A 21516-nucleotide genomic window follows, 5' to 3' on the forward strand; every position below is an offset into this window, starting at 1 on the left:
ACGCCGAGATGACGGAGGCAGCAGACTCTGACTCCGAGATGGAGACACAGGACGCATCAGAGGGGGAATCCTCGGGGCCACGGGCTGTGGATGTACAACCGTTACGCCGTTCATCACGGAAGCGCCGCTCTCCGTCTCATTGCACGCCGCCCGATCCAGCGCCTCGTGCAAATGGTGTCCGGCCTGCGCCAAAACGAGTCCGACGCCCTCCTTCGCCAGGGTCTTCGGTGGATTCCTTGGACTTTGGGGGGGAGTGATGTTATAACCTGCCTGCTTACCATTGGCTGGGGACTAATGACAATCCCACTATCCTGTGGGAGTATGAGCTTCCCCAATGAGGGGGGCGGATATATCATTAGCAGACTCCCTGTATACATAAAGCTGGCCAGTTTGGAACCAGCAGGAAGGAGTGAGCAGCAAGTGCAGTTGCTGCTGCTGTTGTTTGTGTATATATATGTTATTGTAAATAAATGTTATTTCTTTGTATCCTTAAAACGCGTGCCGGATTCTTCGTGGCCCTCACAAAACCTTGTCCTCAGTTCCAAGAAGTCAGAGGTGGGAAACAGTAAAACTGAGGTTATAAGTGAAGCAGTAGGGCGGATGGTAGCACAGTGGTTAGCACTGCTGCCTCACGGCGCCGAGGACTCGGGTTCAATCCTGGCCCCAGGTCACTGTCCGTTTGGAGTTTACACATCGTCCCCGTGTTTGGTGGGTCTCACCCCCACAACCCAAAGATGTGCAGCGTAAGCGGATTGGCAATGCCCAAGTTGCCCCTTAATTGCAAAAAGAATAATGTTTGTGTACTTCACATGAGATACAGAAACCAGGTCCTGTGAAGCTACGACTTGATGTATTTCACAGATTACGTAGATTTCTTCGGACATACAATGCAGAAACAGACCACCTCAGCATTCCTGCTCCACTCAAAACCCTTCCCGCCCTTCCTTATCTAACTCTCAATTCCAACCTCCATTATTAGCCTCAGTTACTCCCTGTAGTCGTTGTCACATTATACAAATGTACAGCATGTGAAGCGTTAATGTTTTGCTAAGGCTAGAGGGAGCTAAGGGACAGTACTATAAATTGCACTGGCTCTTAAACTAGGGGAAGGAAATTAGACTGGAGCTGACGAAGATAAGGTTCATCGTGTATTGCAGAGTTAATTAAGATATAATAGTTATAATTAGTAGATAGAGATAGTGTTCATGAGTGTAGTTTAATTTTTACATGTATGTTTGCTGTTCAGAATAAGTGTCAAACTCAAATTTAGTAGTGTTAATAAAATTAGTTTAGTTCTTTAAAAGAGCTTTGTTTATCTTTGTGATCATTATGCCTTCCATCCTGGAAACCCCTCTCAAAGATCACCACAATAGTGAGTTCCAGTCAACAGGGTAGACGCTGCGAGGCTATTTCGTCTGGTGGAGGAAGGTCGGGTCAGTCTCCGAATAAGGAGTCAACCATTTAGAGATGTGACACCTCTTCACTCAGCAGGTTGTGAACCTTGGGAATTCAGAGAGCTGTGGATTTTCATTTGCTGAGAGAGTCCAAGACTGAAAACATTAGATTTTAGGAATTTTTGAAAATTAAGGGATAGAGGGGTGGTGTGGAAACGTGGTATTGAGGTAGAAGATCTGGCAGAGCAGGCTCCAATAGCCAAATGGCTTACCCCTGCTCTTATTCCTTCTGCTATGAGATGTTCAAACGGCTGTTCAAAGTTTTATTAAAGGGTCGGCTCTCAAAAAAAAGGTCTTAGAGGAGGCGATGGAGGGGAAGGTTTTGAAACAGTTTAATTTTGTTGAAACTATTGTACTGCTATTTTATTTTAAGCTGTTTACGTGGTTAGCGCACTTGTAAATAAACTTGCTGAGATATTCAGCCTGGCCTGCCAATGTGATACTGCTTTTTGTAGTTAGCAGGAGAATGTAGAAGACTCCTCACAGTGCTACATCCCGCAGTGGACCCGGGCCCTCAGCGCCGTGAGGAAGCAGTGCTAACCACTGCGCCACCATGCTGCCTTACGGATCCTATTGTTGACGTTTGAAATAATTGTAAATTTGAACATGTGCCAAACCGTGAGCAACAACCTGAATCAGATTGTTTCACGGCTCAGGTTGTAAAACAGAGGAAAGCCAAACAGCTGCCTCATGTGGGGTGTTTTGTTCACATGTAGCTTCCCCGACATATAAAATCCATTGTCTCAGAGGCACAGCCAAGCAAAGCCAAGCAATTTTCAGCTCATATTATTCCAGCAACTCCGTCATCTCAAATTGTGGCAATGCAAATATTCATGATGGAGCTCCGCTGTCAGATATGTTCCCAGGACATTTCAGCAACACCTTGCTAGAGAGTCTTTGCCCTGTTCCTTTATCCCTGGTGATTGTGCCTGCCATTATAATATGCAGCAGAATCATTCAGTTCCTTAGTTTCATCTTTGTTTTCTTTCAGAATGGACCATGAAAGGGAAATGGGGCAAGCAAGAAAAAGATATGATGACGAAGAGGACGAGGGTGAGTAAAGTCAGATGAAGTCACAGAAATGTTGGGCGGAATTCCCCGCCCCCCAACGCCGGGTGGGAGAATCGCCTGGGCGCCGTGTCGATTCCCGCCACGCCGCCCCGGCACCCGCACGCGATTCTCCCACCCCCCCCCCCCCCCACCAAACCGGCGCGGCGAGAATCACGGCTGGCTGCTGGGAGAATCGCCGCTCGCCGTTTGTAACGGGCGAGCGGCGATTCTCCGGCCCGGTTGGGCCAAGCGCCTGCCCAACACGAGGGCTTCCCGCCGGCGCTGTCCACACCTGGTCGCTGCCGGCGGGAACAGCACGGGAACGCTGGGGGGGCGGCCTGTGGGCGTGGGAGAGGGGTTCCTGCACCGGTGGCGGCATCAAAAGAGGTCTGGCCCGCGATCGGTGGCCCTCCGATCGGCGGGCCGGCCTCTCTGAAGGAGAACTTCCTTTCCTTCGCCGACCCGCAAGATCCATCCGACATCTTGCGGGGCAGCCTCGGGGAGGACGGCAACCGCGCATGCACGGGTTAGCGCCGGCCAACCCGCGCATGCACGGGTGACGCGCCGCGTCATTTATGCAACACCGCATTTACGTGGCGCCAAGGCCCGGCGCGCATAAATGAAGCAACACCGCTCCTAGCCCCCCAGGGGTGGGGGAATAGAGGGCTGGGAGCAGCCTCCAACGCCAGAGTGAAACACTCCCGTTTTCACTTAGTCTCCCGATGGGAGAATTGCGCCCGTTAACAGAAACATCCAGTATATCCCTGAGTTCTTGGAACAGGGAATGTTTCCGCTTTGAATTCTAGGTGATATTATGTTGGCCGGTCTCAGTGTTGTGATAAGTGCCTCGAGTTAGCTCGAGAAGATTCATTCAGGCAATGCTTCTGACTGACATCCAGTGAACGCTGCTGCGTGGAGTCTGTGTGCAAAGATAAATATGCTCCAAGTTGTTCAATGAGGGTCCACCACCCTCACACCTTCTGCTATATTCCCACCAACGCTCAGCAAAAGGACTGCAACATCAGCATGGATTGCCTGGGGACCTAACCTCAAACAACAGCTGGATATGGTCCTTTTTTGCAGGGGCCGTTGATGGAGCTGATTGCAAGGGGATGGGTGAAGTTTCCTCCCATTCATGCAGAGCAGGTGAGGGCTCCAGATTCCTCCAATGAGGACTCCCGCTTCTCCATCTTCTCCAGAGTCCAGCAGAAGGCTCTGCACCTTCAACACGCCTTTTTGGCAGATACTGCTACAATCGCATGCCCTTTGGCATCATCTTGGAGATATTCCATCGCATCATGGAGCAGATGATGGAAGGCATTGAAGGGGTTTGTGTGTACATGGACGACATCATCATATGGTCCACAACCCCTGGAGAACATGTGTCCCATCTCCAGAAGGTATTCCGCCGTGTACATGCCAACGCCCTAAAGTTAAACAGGTCCAAATGTTGTTTTGACACATCGACGCTCAAGTTCCTAGGCGACCAGATCTCACAGCATGGTATGCACCCGAACACAGACAAAATCAAGGTCATCAAGGCGATGAAGGTCCCTGAGGACAAAAAGGCGGTGCTGCGCTTCTTGGGTATGGTCAATTTTCTGCGCAAGTTCATTCCAAACATGGCCACACACACCATGGCCCTACGCAACCTGGTGAAAAGGTCAACTGCCTTTGAGTGGAAGGCGGCACACCATACAGAGTGGCTGGAACTGAAAGCCAAGCTCACCACTGCACCAGTCCTGGCATTCGTCGACCCGGACCAGGAGACAAAGATATCCACAGATGCGAGTCAGGATGGCATTGGTGCGGTGTTGCTTCAATGAGATGGTACATCATCCTGGGCACCAGTAGCCTAGGCATCAAGGGCGATGACGCCCACTGAAACCAGATATGCACACATTGAGAAGGTGTGCTTGGGTCTTCTCACCAGCATCCTCAAATTTCATGATTGTGTCTACGGCCTGCCGGCATTCACTGTTGAGATGGATCATAGGCCTTTGGTCCAATCATCCACAAGGACCTGAACGACATGACGCCTCAGTTCCTGCTTAAACTTAGGAAGTGTGACTTCAATTTAGTGGCAAGGGGCTCATCATCGCGGATGCATTGTCCCGCTCCGTCACCTCACCCAGTGAGCTGCTGGAGATCATCCAGCACATCGAATCGCAGGTGCAGCTGTGTGCTAGCACTCTCCCGGCGACAGATGAGAAGGTAGTTCTCATCCGTGATGAGACAGCCAAGGACCCCCTCTTGCAGCGCGTCATCCACAACCTCACCAATGGCTGGCAGAAAGGGCAGTGCCCACAATTTTACAATGTGAAGGATGATCTGACAGTGATTGATGGTATCCTCCTCAAGCTGGACAGGATTGTCATTCCGCCAATCTCCAGAGCTTGGTGCTGCACCAGATTCATGAGGGACACCTGGGCGTTGAGAAGTGCAGACGCAGAGCCTGGCAAGCTGTCTACTGGCCCAGCATCAGTCAGGACATCACCTGTCAGCGGTTCCAGCCAGCGCAGAGCAAGGAGACCTCCAACAGCATGACATAGTGACCTCTCCCTGGTCCAAGACTGGCATCGACCTCTTTCATGTGAATCGTCACGACTACGTATTCATCATCGACTATTTCTCGAATTACCCTGAGGTTCTGAAGCTCCCGGACCTCACCTCTCGGACCGTCATCAAAGCCTGTAAGGAGACGTTCTCAAGGCATGGCATCCCAATCACCATCATGAGCGACAATGGCCCGTGCTTTAACAGTCGAGAAAGGTCCACGTGTGCCAGGTCATACAATTTCCAGCATGTCACCTCCCGTCCGCACTATCTGCAGTCCAATGGAAAAGTCAAGAAAGGGGTGCACATTGTGAAACAGCTCATCTGCAAGGCCGCGGACTCTGCTTCTGACATGCACCTTGCACTGCTTGCGTACAGGGCGACTCCATTATCCACTGGCATGTCGCCGGCTCAACTCCAGATCAACAGGGACCTGTGGATGATGCTTCCAGCCATACACCTGCCCGATCTGGATCACCTCCCGGTGATGCAGAATATGCAACAGTTCAGAAACCATCAAAAACAGGGTTTTGATGCCCATGCCACCGATCTGGCCGTGCTATCCCCGGCAGACACTGTCAGGATCCATATACCGGGCTGTGGGTGGTCTGCCCCGGCTGTCGTTGTTCGTTCTTATGTTGTACATATGGCTGATGGCTCCATCGTGCGAAGGAACCGACAGGCACTGCGCCAAGTTGCCTGCCCACAACCACTTTCTCCTCCATTTCCACATGTTGAATTGCCACCTTCTGATACCTCGCACCACGAGGCCACCAGTCAGGCTTCCATCCCGCCTGTCAAGGCGCCGTCGTCCCCTCCGCCACCTCTCCGGCGGTCGACCAAGATCAGACGCAAGCCTCAGAGACTGGACTTGTGAACATTTGTTTTGTTTGCTCTGTTCTGTTGTCTTCCGTCAGTCACGTTAGACAGACTCATTCACATGTAAATACATTCACATCTGCCAACAAAACATTTTTAAAAAGGGGAGATGTCATGATATGCAAACATGCAGCAAATGAACACAGAGAATCGGACACGACCAATGAGCAGTCAGGACACTCGGGTGGTATCTCACTATAAAAGGGATGAGGCACTCACACCCCGCCTCTTTCCACAGACCAACATCTGCAGAGTGAGACGGGGTGTATCCTCAGCACCCCAGTGGCTTAGAGCAGGGCTGGTTCAGTTAGACTGAGTTACTACATTTAGATTAGCAGAGAGTCAAACTCATTGAGAACTGGACGAATAGTTCAATAAAACACATTGAACTCACTTCAAAGTCTGGAGCATCTTTTACTCAAAACTGCATCAAGTGGCAGTTTGTGTTATTCCAAATTACATAACACAACAACCCCCACAACCCAAAGATGGGCAGGGTAGGTGGATTGGCCACGCTAAATTGCCCTTTAGTGGAAAATTAAATAAAATAATAATTGCAGGTCTCTTTCAAAAAGCCGGACCAGGGATAATGAGCTGAATGAATGCTCTTTGCTGTATCATTCTCTAATTCATCATTTAAAATCCTTTTTGTGAATCAGATGTCCATTCAGCCCCTTTTAAAAACACTTGTACGACGCAAAATGAAATTCTGCTCCTGTGCTTTGTTACCATATCACGACTGTTTTGAAAGTTTCTCCAGAATGGTGCTGGGGCTAAAAGGGTTAGATTATGAGGACAGGTACAAGGACCAATTGTATTCCCTTGAGTGTAGAGATTAAGGGCTGATCAATTTGATGTATTCAGGATGATGAAAGGATCTGATAGGATAGCTAAAGAAAACCTACATCCCTCTTGTGAGGAGTCTCAAGGGAGTGTAAAGTGATAACGGTATTGAGGGCTTTGAACCACGGTGAGTGGAAAGGGGAGGTGAGATGCCAATCACTGCTGGTTTCATTCAATGGTAGAACAGGCTTCGAGGGCTGAATGGCCTCCTGTTATACCACATTCTTAAGTAAAAAGTGGGTACTGGACTGAACTCTGCCAATTAAGGTGAAAAGAACAAAAATAAACAGCTGCAGCAATCTGTTTCTGAGCAGAAAGCTAAATCTCGCCACAGAGTCAGGCTTTCGACAAGGTCTCACATAGCAGATTGCTATGTAAAGTTAAAGCGCATGGGATTACGGGTAGTGTCTTGAGATGGATAGAAAGCTGGTTAGCAGACTGGAAGCAAAAAGAAGGAACAAATGGGTCTTTCTCTGATTGGCAGGCAGTGACTAGTGGGGTACCGCAGGGATTTGTGCTGGGACCCCAACTGTTCACATTATATATGAATGATTTGGACGAGGGAACTAAATGTTAGCTCCAAATTTGCAGATGATACAAGTTGGGTGGGAGGATGAGCTGTGAGGAGGATGCAGAGATGCTTCAGCAGGATTTGGACAGGCTGGGTGGGTGAGCTCATGCATGGCAGATGCAGTATAATGTGGATAAATATGAAGTTATCCACTTTGGTAGCAAAAATAGGAAGGCAGAGTATTTGAATGGGTGTAAATTGAGAGAGGTGGATACTCAGCGAGACCTTGGTGTCCGAGTGCATCAGTCACTGAAAGTAAGTGCGCAGGTAAAGCAGACAATAAAGAAGGCAAATGGTATGTTGGCCTTTGTGGTGGTATGTATTAAGGGTAATACGGTACACCATGAATGCCGAGGAGCCTCGATTGAAGTTCTTTACGTCTCGCCTCGTGTGTGATCGATGGTGCTACAATTTATTGTAAAAAGGAATATGGAGCTCCGGATCACCCCGGAGTGCCTGCGAATCGGCCCCCACGCAGCTAACGCAACATCAGCGTTTAAACACTGGCTGGCGTGCTTTGAGGGATACCTCCGAACGGCCCCCGGCAAACCAACAGAAGACCAGAAGATGCAGGTCCTGCATTCCAGGGTGAGTCCCGAAATCTACTCACTCATCGAGGACGCGGAAGAATTCCCAGCGGCACTCAACTTGCTGAAGGAGATCTACATTAAGCCCGCCAACCAGGTCTACGCACGCTACCAGCTCGCGACGAGATGACAAATCCCCGGGGAATCGCGAGACGATTTCTTCAATGCTCTAACGATCCTGGGACGAAACTGCAACTGCCCAGCGGTTACGGCGAACGAACATACGGACCTCCTGATCAGAGACGCTTACGTAGCAGGTTTGGCATCGTCGCAAATTCGCCAGAGACTTTTAGAGAAAGACTCTCTCGGACTCACAGAGGTACGGGCCCTTGCAACCTCCCTCGACGTCGCCTCCCAAAACGCCCGCGCCTATGCCCCCGACGCGCTGCAGCTCCTTGGGCTCCGTGGACCCCCGCCGCGACCGACCCCCCGGTAACCCCCACCCCTCCACAAGCATGCGCAGCCAGAATCCCAGACCACCCGGGGGGGCCCCGCTGCTACTTTTGCGGGCAGCCAAAACACCCCCGCCAGCGCTGCCCGGCCTGCTCGGCCACCTGCAAAAGCTGCGGTAAAAAGGGGCACTACGCAGCGGTGTGCCAGTCCCGTGGGGTCGCCGCTATCTCCGGGGAACAAATGGGACCACGGCCTCAACCCCCCCAGCGACCCACGGGCGGCCAACGGGCGTCGCCATTTTGGACCCCGGACACCACGAGTGGGGGATGGGCGCCGCCATTTTCCTACACACGGGCCGCGTGCGATCCATGGGAACAGCCATTTTCTCCACCCCCGGCCGCATGCGACTCATGGGAGCGGCCATTTTGTCCACCCCCGACCGCGTGCGATCCATGGACGCCGCCATCTTGGCTGACAGGCAAGGACCCCAGCGTGGGCGGCTCCACACTGCCTGAAGACAACGATCTGATACACCAACCACGTTTGGCATCGGTGACCCTCGACCAGTCACGGCCCCGGATGCTCCAGACGACAACGACAAAGGTGCTGGTGAACGGGCACGAGACGCCGTGTTTGATCGTCTCGGGGAGCACGGAGAGTTTTATTCACCTGGACACGGTAAGACGCTGTTCCCTTGTAATTCGGCCAAGCACCCAAAAAATGTTCCTGGCGGCGGGGTCCCACTCCGTCGAAATCTAAGGGTTCTGCATCGCAAACCTAACGGTGCAGGGGAGAGAGTTCAAAAATTACCGGCTGTACGTCCTTCCCCACCTCTGCGCTCCCACCCTCCTGGGGTTGGACTTCCAATGCAACCTCCAGAGCTTAACATTCAAATTTGGCGGCCCTATACCCCGGATTGCAAACCCGTCGCCACTAGGAGCAGACGGTACAGCACCCAGGACCGGACGTTTATCAGGTCCGAAGTCCAGCGGCTGCTGAAGGAAGGCATAATCCAGGCCAGCAATAGTCCCTGGAGAGCCCAGGTGGTAGTAGTGAAGACAGGGGAGAAGCAAAGGATGGTCGTAGACTACAGTCAGACCATCAACAGGTACACGCAGCTAGATGCGTACCCTCTTCCCCGCATATCCGACATGGTCAATCGGATTGCACAGTACAAGGTCTTCTCCACCGTGGACCTTAAGTCCGCCTACCACCAGCTCCCCATTCGCCCCAGTGACCGCAAGTACACTGCCTTCGAAGCAGACGGGCGGCTATACCACTTCTTAAGGGTTCCATTCGGCGTCACGAACGGAGTCTCGGTCTTCCAACGGGAGATGGACCGAATGGTCGACCAGCACGGTTTATGGGCCACGTTCCCGTACCTCGACAACGTCACCATCTGCTGCCACGACCAGCAGGACCACGACGCCAACCTCCGCAAATTCCTCCAGACCGCAAACGCCCTCAACCTCACCTACAACGAGGAAAAATGCGTGTTTAGCACCGACCGCCTCGCCATCCTTGGCTACATAGTGCGTAATGGAGTGATAGGCCCCAACCCCGAACGCATGCGCCCCCTCATGGAGTTCCCTGTCTACCACTGTACCAAAGCCCTGAAACGCTGCCTGGGCTTCTTTTCTTATTACGCCCAGTGGGTCCCCCAGTACGCAGACAAGGCCCGCCCACTAATCCAGTCCACTACTTTTCCCCTGTCGACAGAGGCCCGCCAGGCCTTCAGCCGCATCAAAACGGATATCGCAAAGGCCACGATGCGCGCCATCGACGAGTCCCTCCCCTTCCAAGTCGAGAGCGCCGCTTCCGACGTAGCTCTGGCGGCCACGCTCAACCAAGCGGGCAGACCCGTGGCCTTTTTCTCCCGGACCCTACACGCTTCAGAAATTTGTCACTCCTCAGTAGAAAAGGAGGCTCAAGCCATAGTGGAAGCTGTGCGACATTGGAGGCATTACCTGGCCGGTAGGAGAGTCACTCTCCTCACTGACCAACGGTCGGTAGCCTTCATGTTCGATAATGCACAGCGGGGCAAGATAAAAAAACGACAAGATCCTGCGGTGGAGGATCGAACTCTCCACCTACAATTATGAGATCTTGTACCGTCCCGGAAAGCTGAACGAGCCGTCCGATGCCCTATCCCGCGGCACTTGTGCCAACGCACAAGTGGACCGTCTCCAAGCCCTCCACGAGGACCTCTGCCACCCGGGGGTCACTCGTTTCTACCACTTCATAAAGGCCCGCAACCTCCCTTACTCCGTCGAGGACGTCCGAACAGTCACCAGGAACTGCCAAATCTGCGCAGAATGCAAACCGCATTTTTTCAGGCCAGATAGAGCGGACCTGATAAAGGCTTCCCCTCCCTTTGAACGCCTCAGTTTGGACTTCAAAGGCCCCCTCCCCTCCACCAAACGCAACACGTACTTTCTTAACATCGTTGACGAATACTCCCGCTTCCCCTTCGCTATCCCCTGCCCCGACATGACCGCGGCCATGGTCATTAAAGCCCTCAGCACCATCTTTACCCTGTTCGGTTTCCCCGCCTACATCCATAGCGACAGGGGGTCCTCCTTCATGAGTGACGAGCTGCGTCAATTCCTGCTCAGCAAGGGCATTGCCTCGAGCAGGACGACCAGCTACAACCCCCGGGGAAACGGGCAGGTAGAGAGGGAGAACGGAACGGTCTGGATGACCGTCCTACTGGCCCTACGGTCTAGGAGTCTACCAACTTCCCGCTGGCAGGAAGTCCTCCCGGTGCACTTCACTCTATCCGGTCCCGGCTGTGTACCACCACTAACCAAGCGCCTCATGAGCGCCTCCTTGTCTTCTCGAGGAGGTCCGCTTCTGGAATGTCACTCCCGACCTGGCTGGCAGCCCCGGGACCCATCCTGCTCCGGAAACATGTGCGGGCGCACAAATCAGACCCTCTGGTGGAAAAGGTACATCTACTCCACGCTAACCCGCAGTACGCCTACGTGGCGTACCCAGACGGCCGACAGGACACGGTCTCTCTGCGGGACCTGGCGTCCGCCGGAGCTCCCCACCCCCCCCCAACATAAATCACCTCCCCCTCACTCCCGCCGGTGAACCCCACAGCCACCCCCTTCCCGGGGGGATCAGTTCTCCTCCCAGGCCCGCCCAGGGGTAAGGAAACAGAGGGGGACAGCGCGATGCTCCCAGAGTCGACCAGACCCGAGCCAGCACCAACACCACCACCCGGGCTGAGACGATCGGAAAGGGCGACCAGAGCACCATCTCGACTCATCGAATCGACTTAAGATGTATATAATTCAGTGGCCCAGTAAAGCGGCATTGTTGTAAATAGTTAACGCTGCAAATCGGGTAAAATGTGAATAATTCGGTGGCCCAGTAAAAGCGGCATGATTGTATATAGTTCAATGATTAAGGTACCGACCCTGTAAACCCCGACCACCATACCACCCACCACCCCGCCGGGTTCTTTTTTAACAAGGGGAGAATGTGGTGGTATGTATTCAGGGTAATACGGTACACCATGAATGCCGAGGAGCCTCGATTGAAGTTCTTTACGTCTCGCCTCGTGTGTGATCGATGGTGCTACAGCCTTCAAAGCAAGAGGATTTGAGTATAGGAATAGGGATGTTCTACTGAAATTGTATAGAACAAAGGACAAAGACAAAGAAAAGTACAGCACAGGGCATTGGTGAGGCCACACCTGGAGTATTGTGTGCAGTTTTGGGGTCCTTATCTGAGGAAGGATGTTCTTGCTATGGAGGGAGTGCAGCGAAGGTTTACCAGGCTGATTCCTGGGATGGCGGGACTGTCATATGAAGAGAGACTAAATCAGTTAGGATTATATTCATTAGAAGAGTGAGAGGGGATTACAGAAACTTACAAAATTCGAACAGGATTAGACAGGGTAGATTCAGAAAGAATGTTCCCGATGGTGGGAGAGTCCAGAACTAGGGGGTCAGAGTTTGAGGATAAGGGGTAAACCTTTTAGGACTTCGGGTGAAAGGGATCAAGGGGTATGGGGGGAAGGCGGGATCAGGGTATGGAACTTGATGATCAGCCATGATCATAATGAATGGCGGAGCAGGCTCGAAGGGCCGAATGGCCTCCTCCTCCTCAGTGTACCCGAACAGGTGCCGGAGTGTGGAGACTAGGGGATTTTCACTGTAACTTCAGTGTTAATGTAAGCCTACCTGTGACACTAATAAAGATTATTATTATTCTATGTTTCTGAGTCTCAAGAATTTTCCTAAATGAGTCCCTTTTGTCCAGATCAAAATGCCATCTATATTGGGATCCCTGCACCCCAAGGCTACAGGAGAAAGAAACGGCGGAGGAAATTCCCGACAAATCGAGAGAAAATCACCGATGGGGACTGGTACCCCGAGAGGCAAGAGCGATCCGATACGGATGAAGGAGGTGATAGAGTGCTCACGCCTGTCGACAGCGTCAGTATTACCAGTAGGTCATTTACATTTTATTCTCGAGATGTCATGGCTTAGCTAGGACTGCCAGTCGCTAGATGTTTCATCATATCCTTCATCTCCAACCACCCAGCCATTCCCCATCTCTAATACATTCATAATGAATAGTGTACAAATAAAGTGAAAATATCACAACTTTTAATGTTCCCATAATGTTGCTTCCTGGTGCTCCCAGCAGTAACCAGAGATTAAGCTATAACCTGAAAAAGATTGGAGGATTGACAACTGTAAATTCATCCCATCAGTACAATTCGGTCAGAAATAATTCCTCCAGGGCAGCACGGTGGCGCAGTGGGTTAGCCCTGCTGCCTCACGGCGCTGAGGTCCCAGGTTCGATCCCGGCCCTGGGTCACTGTCCGTGTGGAGATTACACATTCTCCCCGTGTCTGCGTGTGTTTCACCCCCAAAACCCAAAGATGCGCATGGTAGGTGGATTGGCCACGCTAAATTGCCCCTTAACTGGAAAAAATTAATTGGGTACTCTAAATTTTAAAAAAAGAACAGAAATAATTCCTTCATTACAACTTGAAGGGGACACCTGGTATGTTTTTACAGTGATATGGTACCAATCATTCTTAAGAGATTTGATAAACATGTTGTGGGTTAATTTATTAAGACGAGGTACATGACAACATACCTACATGGTCAGAAGGCTTGAAGACACATCATCAGCAGAGCTGTGTGTGTGTGTGTGTGTGCATTCTGCTTGAAAGCAAAAGTGAAACTAAACCTAGATCCCATAACATACTTCCTTTCTCATGATGTCATGCTCCTTCCTATTCCTTAAAGGCATCTTACAATACTGGGCACACATCCTTATTCACAACTGTTGGAAGCCATCAGCCCTTCCCTCCACAGGTTACAGATTCTGAGGTAAAAAAAATGTGATTCATGTTTCTTTTTGAGATCTTTCTCATTCTTTGTCCCAGAAAAGTAGCAACTGTTTCAGCATGGCTGCCACTACCAAGCAACGCCCCCCCCCACACCCCACCCACACTGTCAACACATAAGCTTTTCTAGTGCGAACCATTAACTTCTACTTGGAGGGTCTTAATGAATGTGTGAGGCGGGGTTAGTCCAAGAGCTAAGGCTACATGACACATTGCGCACGTTGAGGATTGTGCCACAAGATTGTGCCCTACAAGAAACAGGGACGGGATTCTCCGGCTATTCGCTGACGGTGGATTCTCTGATCCCGCCGGCAGTGCACTCCCGCCCGTCAGTTTAATGGCAGCATGGGGTGGTTTCATTGGGAAATCCCATTGACAAGCAGTAGGAGTAGGGAATCCCTGCCAACATTGAAACAGCAGGGCTGTACCATCCTGTAATTGGCATGGTGCTACCACAAACTCAGTTTTGGCTTTAAAAGTGTAGATTCTAAACTGTTTAAATTGTTGTTCTGTCCATGTTAGCATTTCTTCAACAACTTGAAGTCAATCGCTGTTTGACGTGGTCTACAGAACCTTTAAATTGAAAACTATCAAACTGTTTTTAATAATTGGCATCTTCAGTCAATTTGCAGCACTGGGGAGATATGAATCTAATATCAAATGGTCACAACTACAATAAATTGTCACCTGCATTTGGTTAATATTGTCGCTTCATTGATTCAGAGCTTTGATTGACTGCTATGATGTGCATAGTTGCTGATCAATGTTATTCCTTGACTCATTGAAGATATTTAACAGTGGAGATCAGGTGAATAAGAAGCACTACTTCAAGATAACCCAATACATTGGAACAAGGGGACACAGACTAAAATGTGCTGAAAACCTGTAGATTCTCTCAGCAGAGGGGAAAGGATGGGAGGAGGCTCTGGATTGAATATTAACCAAAAGAGTTTTCATTCACCACACACTGGCGGAGCAGACTCGATGGGCCGAGTGGCCTAATTCTGCTCCTATGTCTTATGGTCTTTGTGGTCTTATGGCCTATGTTTCATCTCCATGCATTGCTGAGTAACTGAGGTCGCCTTAGGTGGCAGCATGCTGGGTACAATCGACTTCAGCAGGCCTGGGATAGGGAGAGGGAAAAAAATCAGGCGAGCTCCCTAACTCCTCGGGCCAACCCACTGACTCTGCACAGAGGGCCAGCCACGTCTGAACACAGGTCAGATCGGGATCCAACTTGACCAGAACGCCATCCTCCCACTGTGGTGCTCCCCCCCACTGAACAATGATAAGGTTCTCCAATCAAACCTGCACCAATGGCTCAACTCACAGCAGAATTTCCGGAAAATAAATTTCACAGTAGCCAATCTTGGCCCATCAGCTACTTCACTTAGAGTTTTTTGCACTTGTCTCCGATATTGTTAGAAGAACCGTGTTGCTGAGCAATAGTTCTGACACTTTGCCTGATCTCAGTTACAGCCGCACGCCACTTGTGGCTTGACTGCTTACTGGGGTCAAGCAGGGGTCAAAACCAGCTTCCAGGTCAGCTTCCGATGATTGTGCATAAAGGACATTGGGGTTTCTGTGTACTCAGTGCCAGATTCTGAAAGCATAGACAGTCGCGAGGAACTAAAGGCACATTGTTTCCAGTCGGAATTCAAGGTACAAATAAATCTCAGCATTGCGAATGCTAATCTGTTAACTGTTGCCACTCTATGGGCCTGACCAGGCAATATTTTACACTCAACTCTGCAAGGATCCTAAACTGGTAATGTTTCAAAACAAAGGAACTCACTAAAGCCCGTGTACAACTTTAATCAGGCTGGTGGTGAAACATCTATCAGTCATAATCCAATTATTCAGCACTCAGACCAAGGGCAGGCCATTCAGCCCCTCAAATCTGTTCTCCCTCTGTACCTCAACTCCATCCACCCGGCTTTGTGCCGTTTGATACCCTCATTCAACAAAAGTCTCAGTCAGGGTCAGCTCTATTCCCACCCACAAAAATGTAAGTTCGCTCACAGCCTCAGAAATGCTCCTTCCCTCACCCTGTTCCCCACCCTGCCCAGCCACCCTGCCAAATTTCAGGCCTCTCCTGGATTGCTAGTTTTCCCACAGAAATTTGGACACTTTTCGTGTTGTTCTTGAAGAGAGAATGGGATGATTTAAATAAATACAAAGCCACCTTTCCTTTCCAAACATTGGTCTGGCTTTAAGAAGATGGGGCGCTGTGCGTGTGGGGTGAGGGGGGTTAGCAAGCCCCAACCCTCGAGTGAATATAGTGTCTGCTCAGTTCATCGTCAAGATACTGGAACCGGGACACGCAAGTATTCATTGAGTTCCTTTCATTCATGCTGAAAGGGCAGCATTAGCTTGCCTAGGCCAGAAAGGAAGAAACACTCACCAATTGCTAAACTTCAGCTTCAGCCTCTTAAAAAAAAATATCAGGGAAAGATTGAAAAAGGTAAGGGGGGGGGGACATTTTAATGCAATTCATTGTCTGATTTTTGAGGGGCCTTTTTTCTTGATGCGCTGGGGAAAAGGTTCGGGAATAGTTAAGGTCAAAGCTTTCTCAGAATTGAAATGGGTAAGCTCTACTGGATTTGGCATAATCATCAATAGGACTCAACTCAGCAAAGGGCGTGCTATTCCATTTAATCTCCAGGGCAAGCAGCTCTGTGTAACAGGCTTTGACACACTCTGTAAGGCTGCAGCAAGTTACCCCGAGCACAGACAGGCCTGTTTTTAATGTGTGACAAAATGAGTGAGAGTGAAGCAGGTAGGGTTGAAACCGTGGCTTTTGTTGTCGATTTGTCAGTCGCGTTTTGAGGCCCGGATCGGCGTGTTTGTCTTGTAGCCACAAGAGAACTGATGTAATTCATTTTGTTTCACTCTGTTAACACTTTGTGGACTGCAGTAACATTGCAGGAAGGAATATAACCGGGTCATGCAAAAGTATTTGAGTGAAATGGTCTCTGCACTTGTTTTCTTGAACTCGACTTCACAGCAGTTGGGTTAAAAGTCTTCAAAAGAGTGGTTTATATTTTGCATCTTTACAGAGGGTGTGTGTGTCGACACTGGTGCTGTTTGCTCAACTTGAGTTTGGATACAACTGAAATTTTAAGTAGACAAACATTAATTTGTGAGCCCTTTGGAATTTAATGTTCGTGCTCCTTTCAAACAGAAGATACAGTTTGTCTCGATGGAACAATTTGAAGCTTGCCCTGTTTTTGGCAAGTGAAGAAGGCAAGAAACCGACATATTTACTTTTTGATCGTTGGAACCTTCCAATCAGATGGAAGAAACAGCATGAGGGCAGGTTGCTGTAATTCAGCTCTGGATGTGCCCTGCAAAGTGGGAAAGTACCATCCCCCAGCTCGACCTCTGAGGTCAGGGGTCAAAGTCAATTTGCAGGACTGCATCAGTCAATGGTCAACAAGGACCTCTGCTCACCACAGCCCTTCATTCAGGTTAATGAATGCGTGAAGTTGCACAATTGTGAATGTCCGTGCGTATGATTGTGTGTGCAGCATGCGTGTCCTGCATGATTGTGTGTGTGTGCCTGTCCATGTGTGTGTGTGTGTGTGTGTGTGTATAAACCAAGTTCAAGTTCAGCTGTGACGCCTTCCAGTGTTTGAAGTCTTCGACATTCATTGTCACATCAAGATTGCATTTGGACAAATGAAGTGAAAAGGCTGTCAGTGGTGCGGAGGTGGACCTCACATCGAGCCACCGAACTGGGAGGAGAGAAGCTTTGTGCCTCCTCAGTAACCAAGTACGTCTGGACCCCACTGCAAAGGGCCACAGACAGCTGACTAGTTTAACACCATGGTCCCCGTTTGTGACTGGAGGTGGGCAGAGTGCGTTGGTACACATCTCTGATCAGCTGTGGCACCACTGACAGAGATTCTTTGAGAAAGTCACAACAGAAAACAATGGAAATCATGTGAAAGTTTGCAGATAATTAATTTGCAAGCAAGTCAAAGGATTCGAGTTTGAGGAACAGACAGATTTTAGCTTGCCTTCCATCACCACTTTAAGAGCGTTTTACTAGAAGACAACATTGTAGGATTGGCTCGTAACCATAGGAACTGGAATTCCTGCCCGGAAGAATTAGTTACAATTGCTTTTGAGTCAGAAAGTTTCACTTGCAGTTCAGAAGAACCAGCGGTCTTGGAAATGATAGGTAACCGATGAGAAAGAGGACATGACAGCCATGCAAATGTCGGAGACATTTAATTTCAGGGATAAAGCCAAAGCTTTTATTTGATTCATGCTGGGGCGTAATGGGATGGTTAATAGAATTAAAACTCGATTTAATAGGATTAACTTCTCTGAGCAAAGAGGCTTACGGTGATGGCGGGCGGGAGGCAGCCGCACAATGGAGGGCTCCCGTTCGGGAATGGCATTTTCAGGGCTTTAAGCCCGGTCCCAGGGTCCACAAGGGCGGCAAAAGCAGGGAGAAGGCACAGAGGAGGCACAGTAAAGGAAAATGTCGAGGGTGAGCAAAGAAACGGCCGTAAAAAAAACAGCTGAAGGTCCGTCGGGGAGTGGAAAGGTCACCACGGGCTCACCAAGGAAAATGGAAGCTGGAGCACCAGGGGAGGCCGCATTGCTTACGGCTGAAGAAATAACTCAGGTGACGGCTGCGGAATTCGAAAGGCAGTTTACAAAATACATGGAGACAATGAGGAAGGAGATGAGAGAGGTTTTGAGTGTGCTGGTGGAGGAGGCGATTTCCCCGGTGACGACGGCGGTGTCGAGCGCAGTAGCGGAGGTGCAGGAGCAAGGGGAGGCGCTGAAGGAAGTAGAGGAGACATTATTGCAGCACGGTGATCAACTTACCATAATGGGGAAGGAGATGCGGAAGGTGATGGAGATTAACAAGGATCTGCGAGGAAAAATGGAAGACCTGGAATACATCCAGGCGACAGAAATTGAGGATTGTGGGGCTGCCCGAAGGAGTTGAAGGACCGAGGCCGACTGAGTATTTTGCCGCGATGCTGGCAAAACTATTGGGGGAGGGGGAGGATCCCTCCCGATATGAGCTGGATCGGGCTCACCGGTCGTGGAGGCCTGTACCAAAGGCGAGTGAGCCGCCAAGGGCAGTGACTCTGTGCTTCCGTAGGTACAGTGTGAAGGAGAAGGTTCTGAGCTGGGCCAAGCAGAAGCGGGTGGTGCAGTGGGCTGGAGCTGGTATACGTGTATACCAGGCCTTTACGGTGGAGCTGGCGAGGAGGCAGCTGCCTTCAACCGGGTGAAGATGCACTGTCCTTTCGCAAGGTGCAGTGCGCATTGTATATCCAGCGAAGCTGAGGGTGACTTACAAGCTCAAGGACTTTTATTTTGGAACGGCGGAAGCAGCAGAGGAGTTTGAGAAGGCAGAAGGACTGTGGCAGAACTGAGAAATTGAGAAATGGCCACGTGCCGATGTAACCTCAGGACTGTATTTTCTTCTTTTTTGTTTCACTGCGTGCGGGTGTATGGGCTAAAGGAGCCAATGTTGTATATATTTGGACAAGGGAAGTGATGGGACTTTCACTCGAAATGAGGGCTCTTTGGTGTGTAGGTCGATATGCGGGGGTTGTGTGCTAAAAGGGGATTTCTGGGCTTTCCTAGGGCCGGGCAAGGGGGAAAGGGACCCGGGCGGGGGCCTCCACGCTGGCTTAAGCCGGCCAGTGAACGCGAGTGAGGTGGGGGGAGGGGCTGCGGCCATCGGAGCCTGGCAGAACAGGGTCCGAGTGGTCTCGCCGGGGTGGAAAGTTGGGGGGAAGGAACCGAGGTTGGGAAGAGGAGTTTTACAAGAGGCAGTGGACGGGAGGAGTTGGAGAGGGGGGGGGGCGGGTCTTTACAACTCTTGGGTATCATGTACGGTACTCTTTCAGAGGTTGGATGGCGTTGAGTGTAGTGTGGGGGGGGGGGTGGACTCTATAGGTCAATGGTGACCATGGGCAGTCCCAGACTCCTTTTTCTTTTTCTCCTTTGTTTTTTGTTTCCACCGTGGGAGGGTTTGTTTTATTGGATGCATATATTGACAGGTGGGCCGTTGTTTGGGGTGGTGGGAGGATGGGATCTTTGTTATTGTTAAGGAGATTGATTTTGTATTTGTTACCATTTCCTGTCTGTGGGTGGGGTGTAAGTTTTGAAGGAAAATGTGAAAATGGAGAATAAAAACATTTTTTTAAAAAAAACTTCTCTGAGCAAAAGCACACACATGCTGGTAAACTAATAGAAAACTGAAGTGAAGCAATGGAGTTAAATGGTGCCTCCAAACCAATGTGGAGTGGATCTACGTTTCCCAGTAGATGGGCAAGGAGGGTGGAGAGAAATATAAAAAGCAGCTAAGTACAGGGATGGCCAGCAGGATTAGCAATGTTACAATTTAGAGAGGAGGACGATAGTCTCAATGTTGCACTATTTTCCAGTGACGTTCAAAGTCAGGAATCAATCAAAGACGATATTGTTCCTTTGAGGGATTTAGTAGGCCAGATTAGGTGTGAAGCCCAATAAATGAGTGCTGAGTTAAATAGGCACTTCGCATCGGTTTTCATTTCGGAAATGATGCTGTTGCCCTAGTACAGAATAGGTGCGAAGCTAAACTCGAGACAGCCTCAGGAACTGAAGATTAAGATGTTCATGGCTGATTGGGGTAAATCGAAGTTGGTCCAGAAACACAGAATGCTAAGTGTACACGTGAGCGACTGACTTGCCCAAATGTAGTTCCCATGGATTGGAAGAGAGCTCATCTGGTTCCATACTTTAAGGGGGGAGAAGTCAGACCCTAGCATTGATCAGTTTTATCAATTATCAGGGGAGACATTCGATTTGATTTCTGATCACTGGAAGTGTCTGACTGTCAGAAAGGGTTCTGTGCATTGCTTCAGGCAGCGCAAGCCCCATTTCAAGAACCGAATTGAGCTATTTACGGAAATAATCAAAATAGTGGATTTGACATTCCTATTGATGTTGTAGAGCTTGTTTTCCAAAAAAACCTTCAATACGTTTGACCAGAAAAGCTTATGGATAGGTTAGGCTGGAGGGGATTATATGAGGCTAGATAGGAAATCTGTTGTGAACAGATCTTGTGAATAAGATTGTTATATCGAGAGGGAAGCTTTGAATGAAACTTAATTCTGACAAAGCTGCATGCTGAGGCAATTCACCAACTTCATCTCGGATTTGTGCGAGAGATCTAAAGGAACTCATTCTAATTTGACAAATAACGCAAAAGTTGTGCGTGGGGATGAATAATTCAGAGGGGATCAGTCAGCTAATCTTTCTAAAGTAGGGGAATGGCCTTTTAAATGGCAGATACCTGTAAATGTGCAGAATGCAGAGTTGTCCCTCGGTTCGAGGATCTCCTAAGGGTTCCAGGTTCCTGCCGTGGGTCTTCATGTGACTGAGCAGGCTAATTCCCCACCCGCCAAGCTTTGAACACCTGAGGCAGGACATCCCTAGTGGGTTAGGGAGGGCAGGATTTCCTTCCTTTTCTGTCCGTCTGTGTTGCTGCTCTGCCTCATTAAGAAGGTACTGGGACTTGATTGCCAAGTTGTCACCGTTCTGAGTGATTTGTGGCAAGCTCCTCCCGGTCATTGAGGTCACTTATTCAGAACACAGAGGAAGGGGCTTAGATTCATTACATCGTGCACTATTGCCTCTTACAGGTAATGAGTAACACAGATGGAATAAGTGGCTGCAGTGTCAGAGTGACTTTGAAAGGCAATGAGGGCTGCAGTCACTGATGATGGGACATGGACATTCTGGTTTGCCGAACAAGCGAGGGGAAGAAAGCGTCAGCAACAAGAAAGG

General features: G+C 49.9%; 1 protein-coding gene across 5 annotated transcripts in view; it reads left to right on the top strand.

Moving 5' to 3' along the window:
- LOC140396933 (electrogenic sodium bicarbonate cotransporter 4-like) overlaps positions 1 to 21516 on the top strand; it is a 150012-nt gene that overhangs the window by 32439 nt on the left and 96057 nt on the right. Inside the window, exons 2-3 of one of the 5 annotated variants that reach the window (XM_072485871.1) lie at positions 2446 to 2507; positions 12606 to 12794. In XM_072485871.1, coding sequence (XP_072341972.1) covers positions 2447 to 2507; positions 12606 to 12794 — 250 coding nt within the window. In that variant the 5' untranslated portion in view covers position 2446. Of the gene's footprint in view, positions 1 to 2445; positions 2508 to 12605; positions 12795 to 15266; positions 15370 to 16029; positions 16172 to 16377; positions 16487 to 20260; positions 20357 to 21516 lie in introns of those variants that run through there. The other 4 variants (XM_072485875.1, XM_072485874.1, XM_072485872.1 and 1 more) reach the window with 4 other exon arrangements.

This window comes from Scyliorhinus torazame, chromosome 20, assembly GCF_047496885.1.
Source record: "Scyliorhinus torazame isolate Kashiwa2021f chromosome 20, sScyTor2.1, whole genome shotgun sequence".
NCBI lineage: Eukaryota > Metazoa > Chordata > Chondrichthyes > Carcharhiniformes > Scyliorhinidae > Scyliorhinus > Scyliorhinus torazame.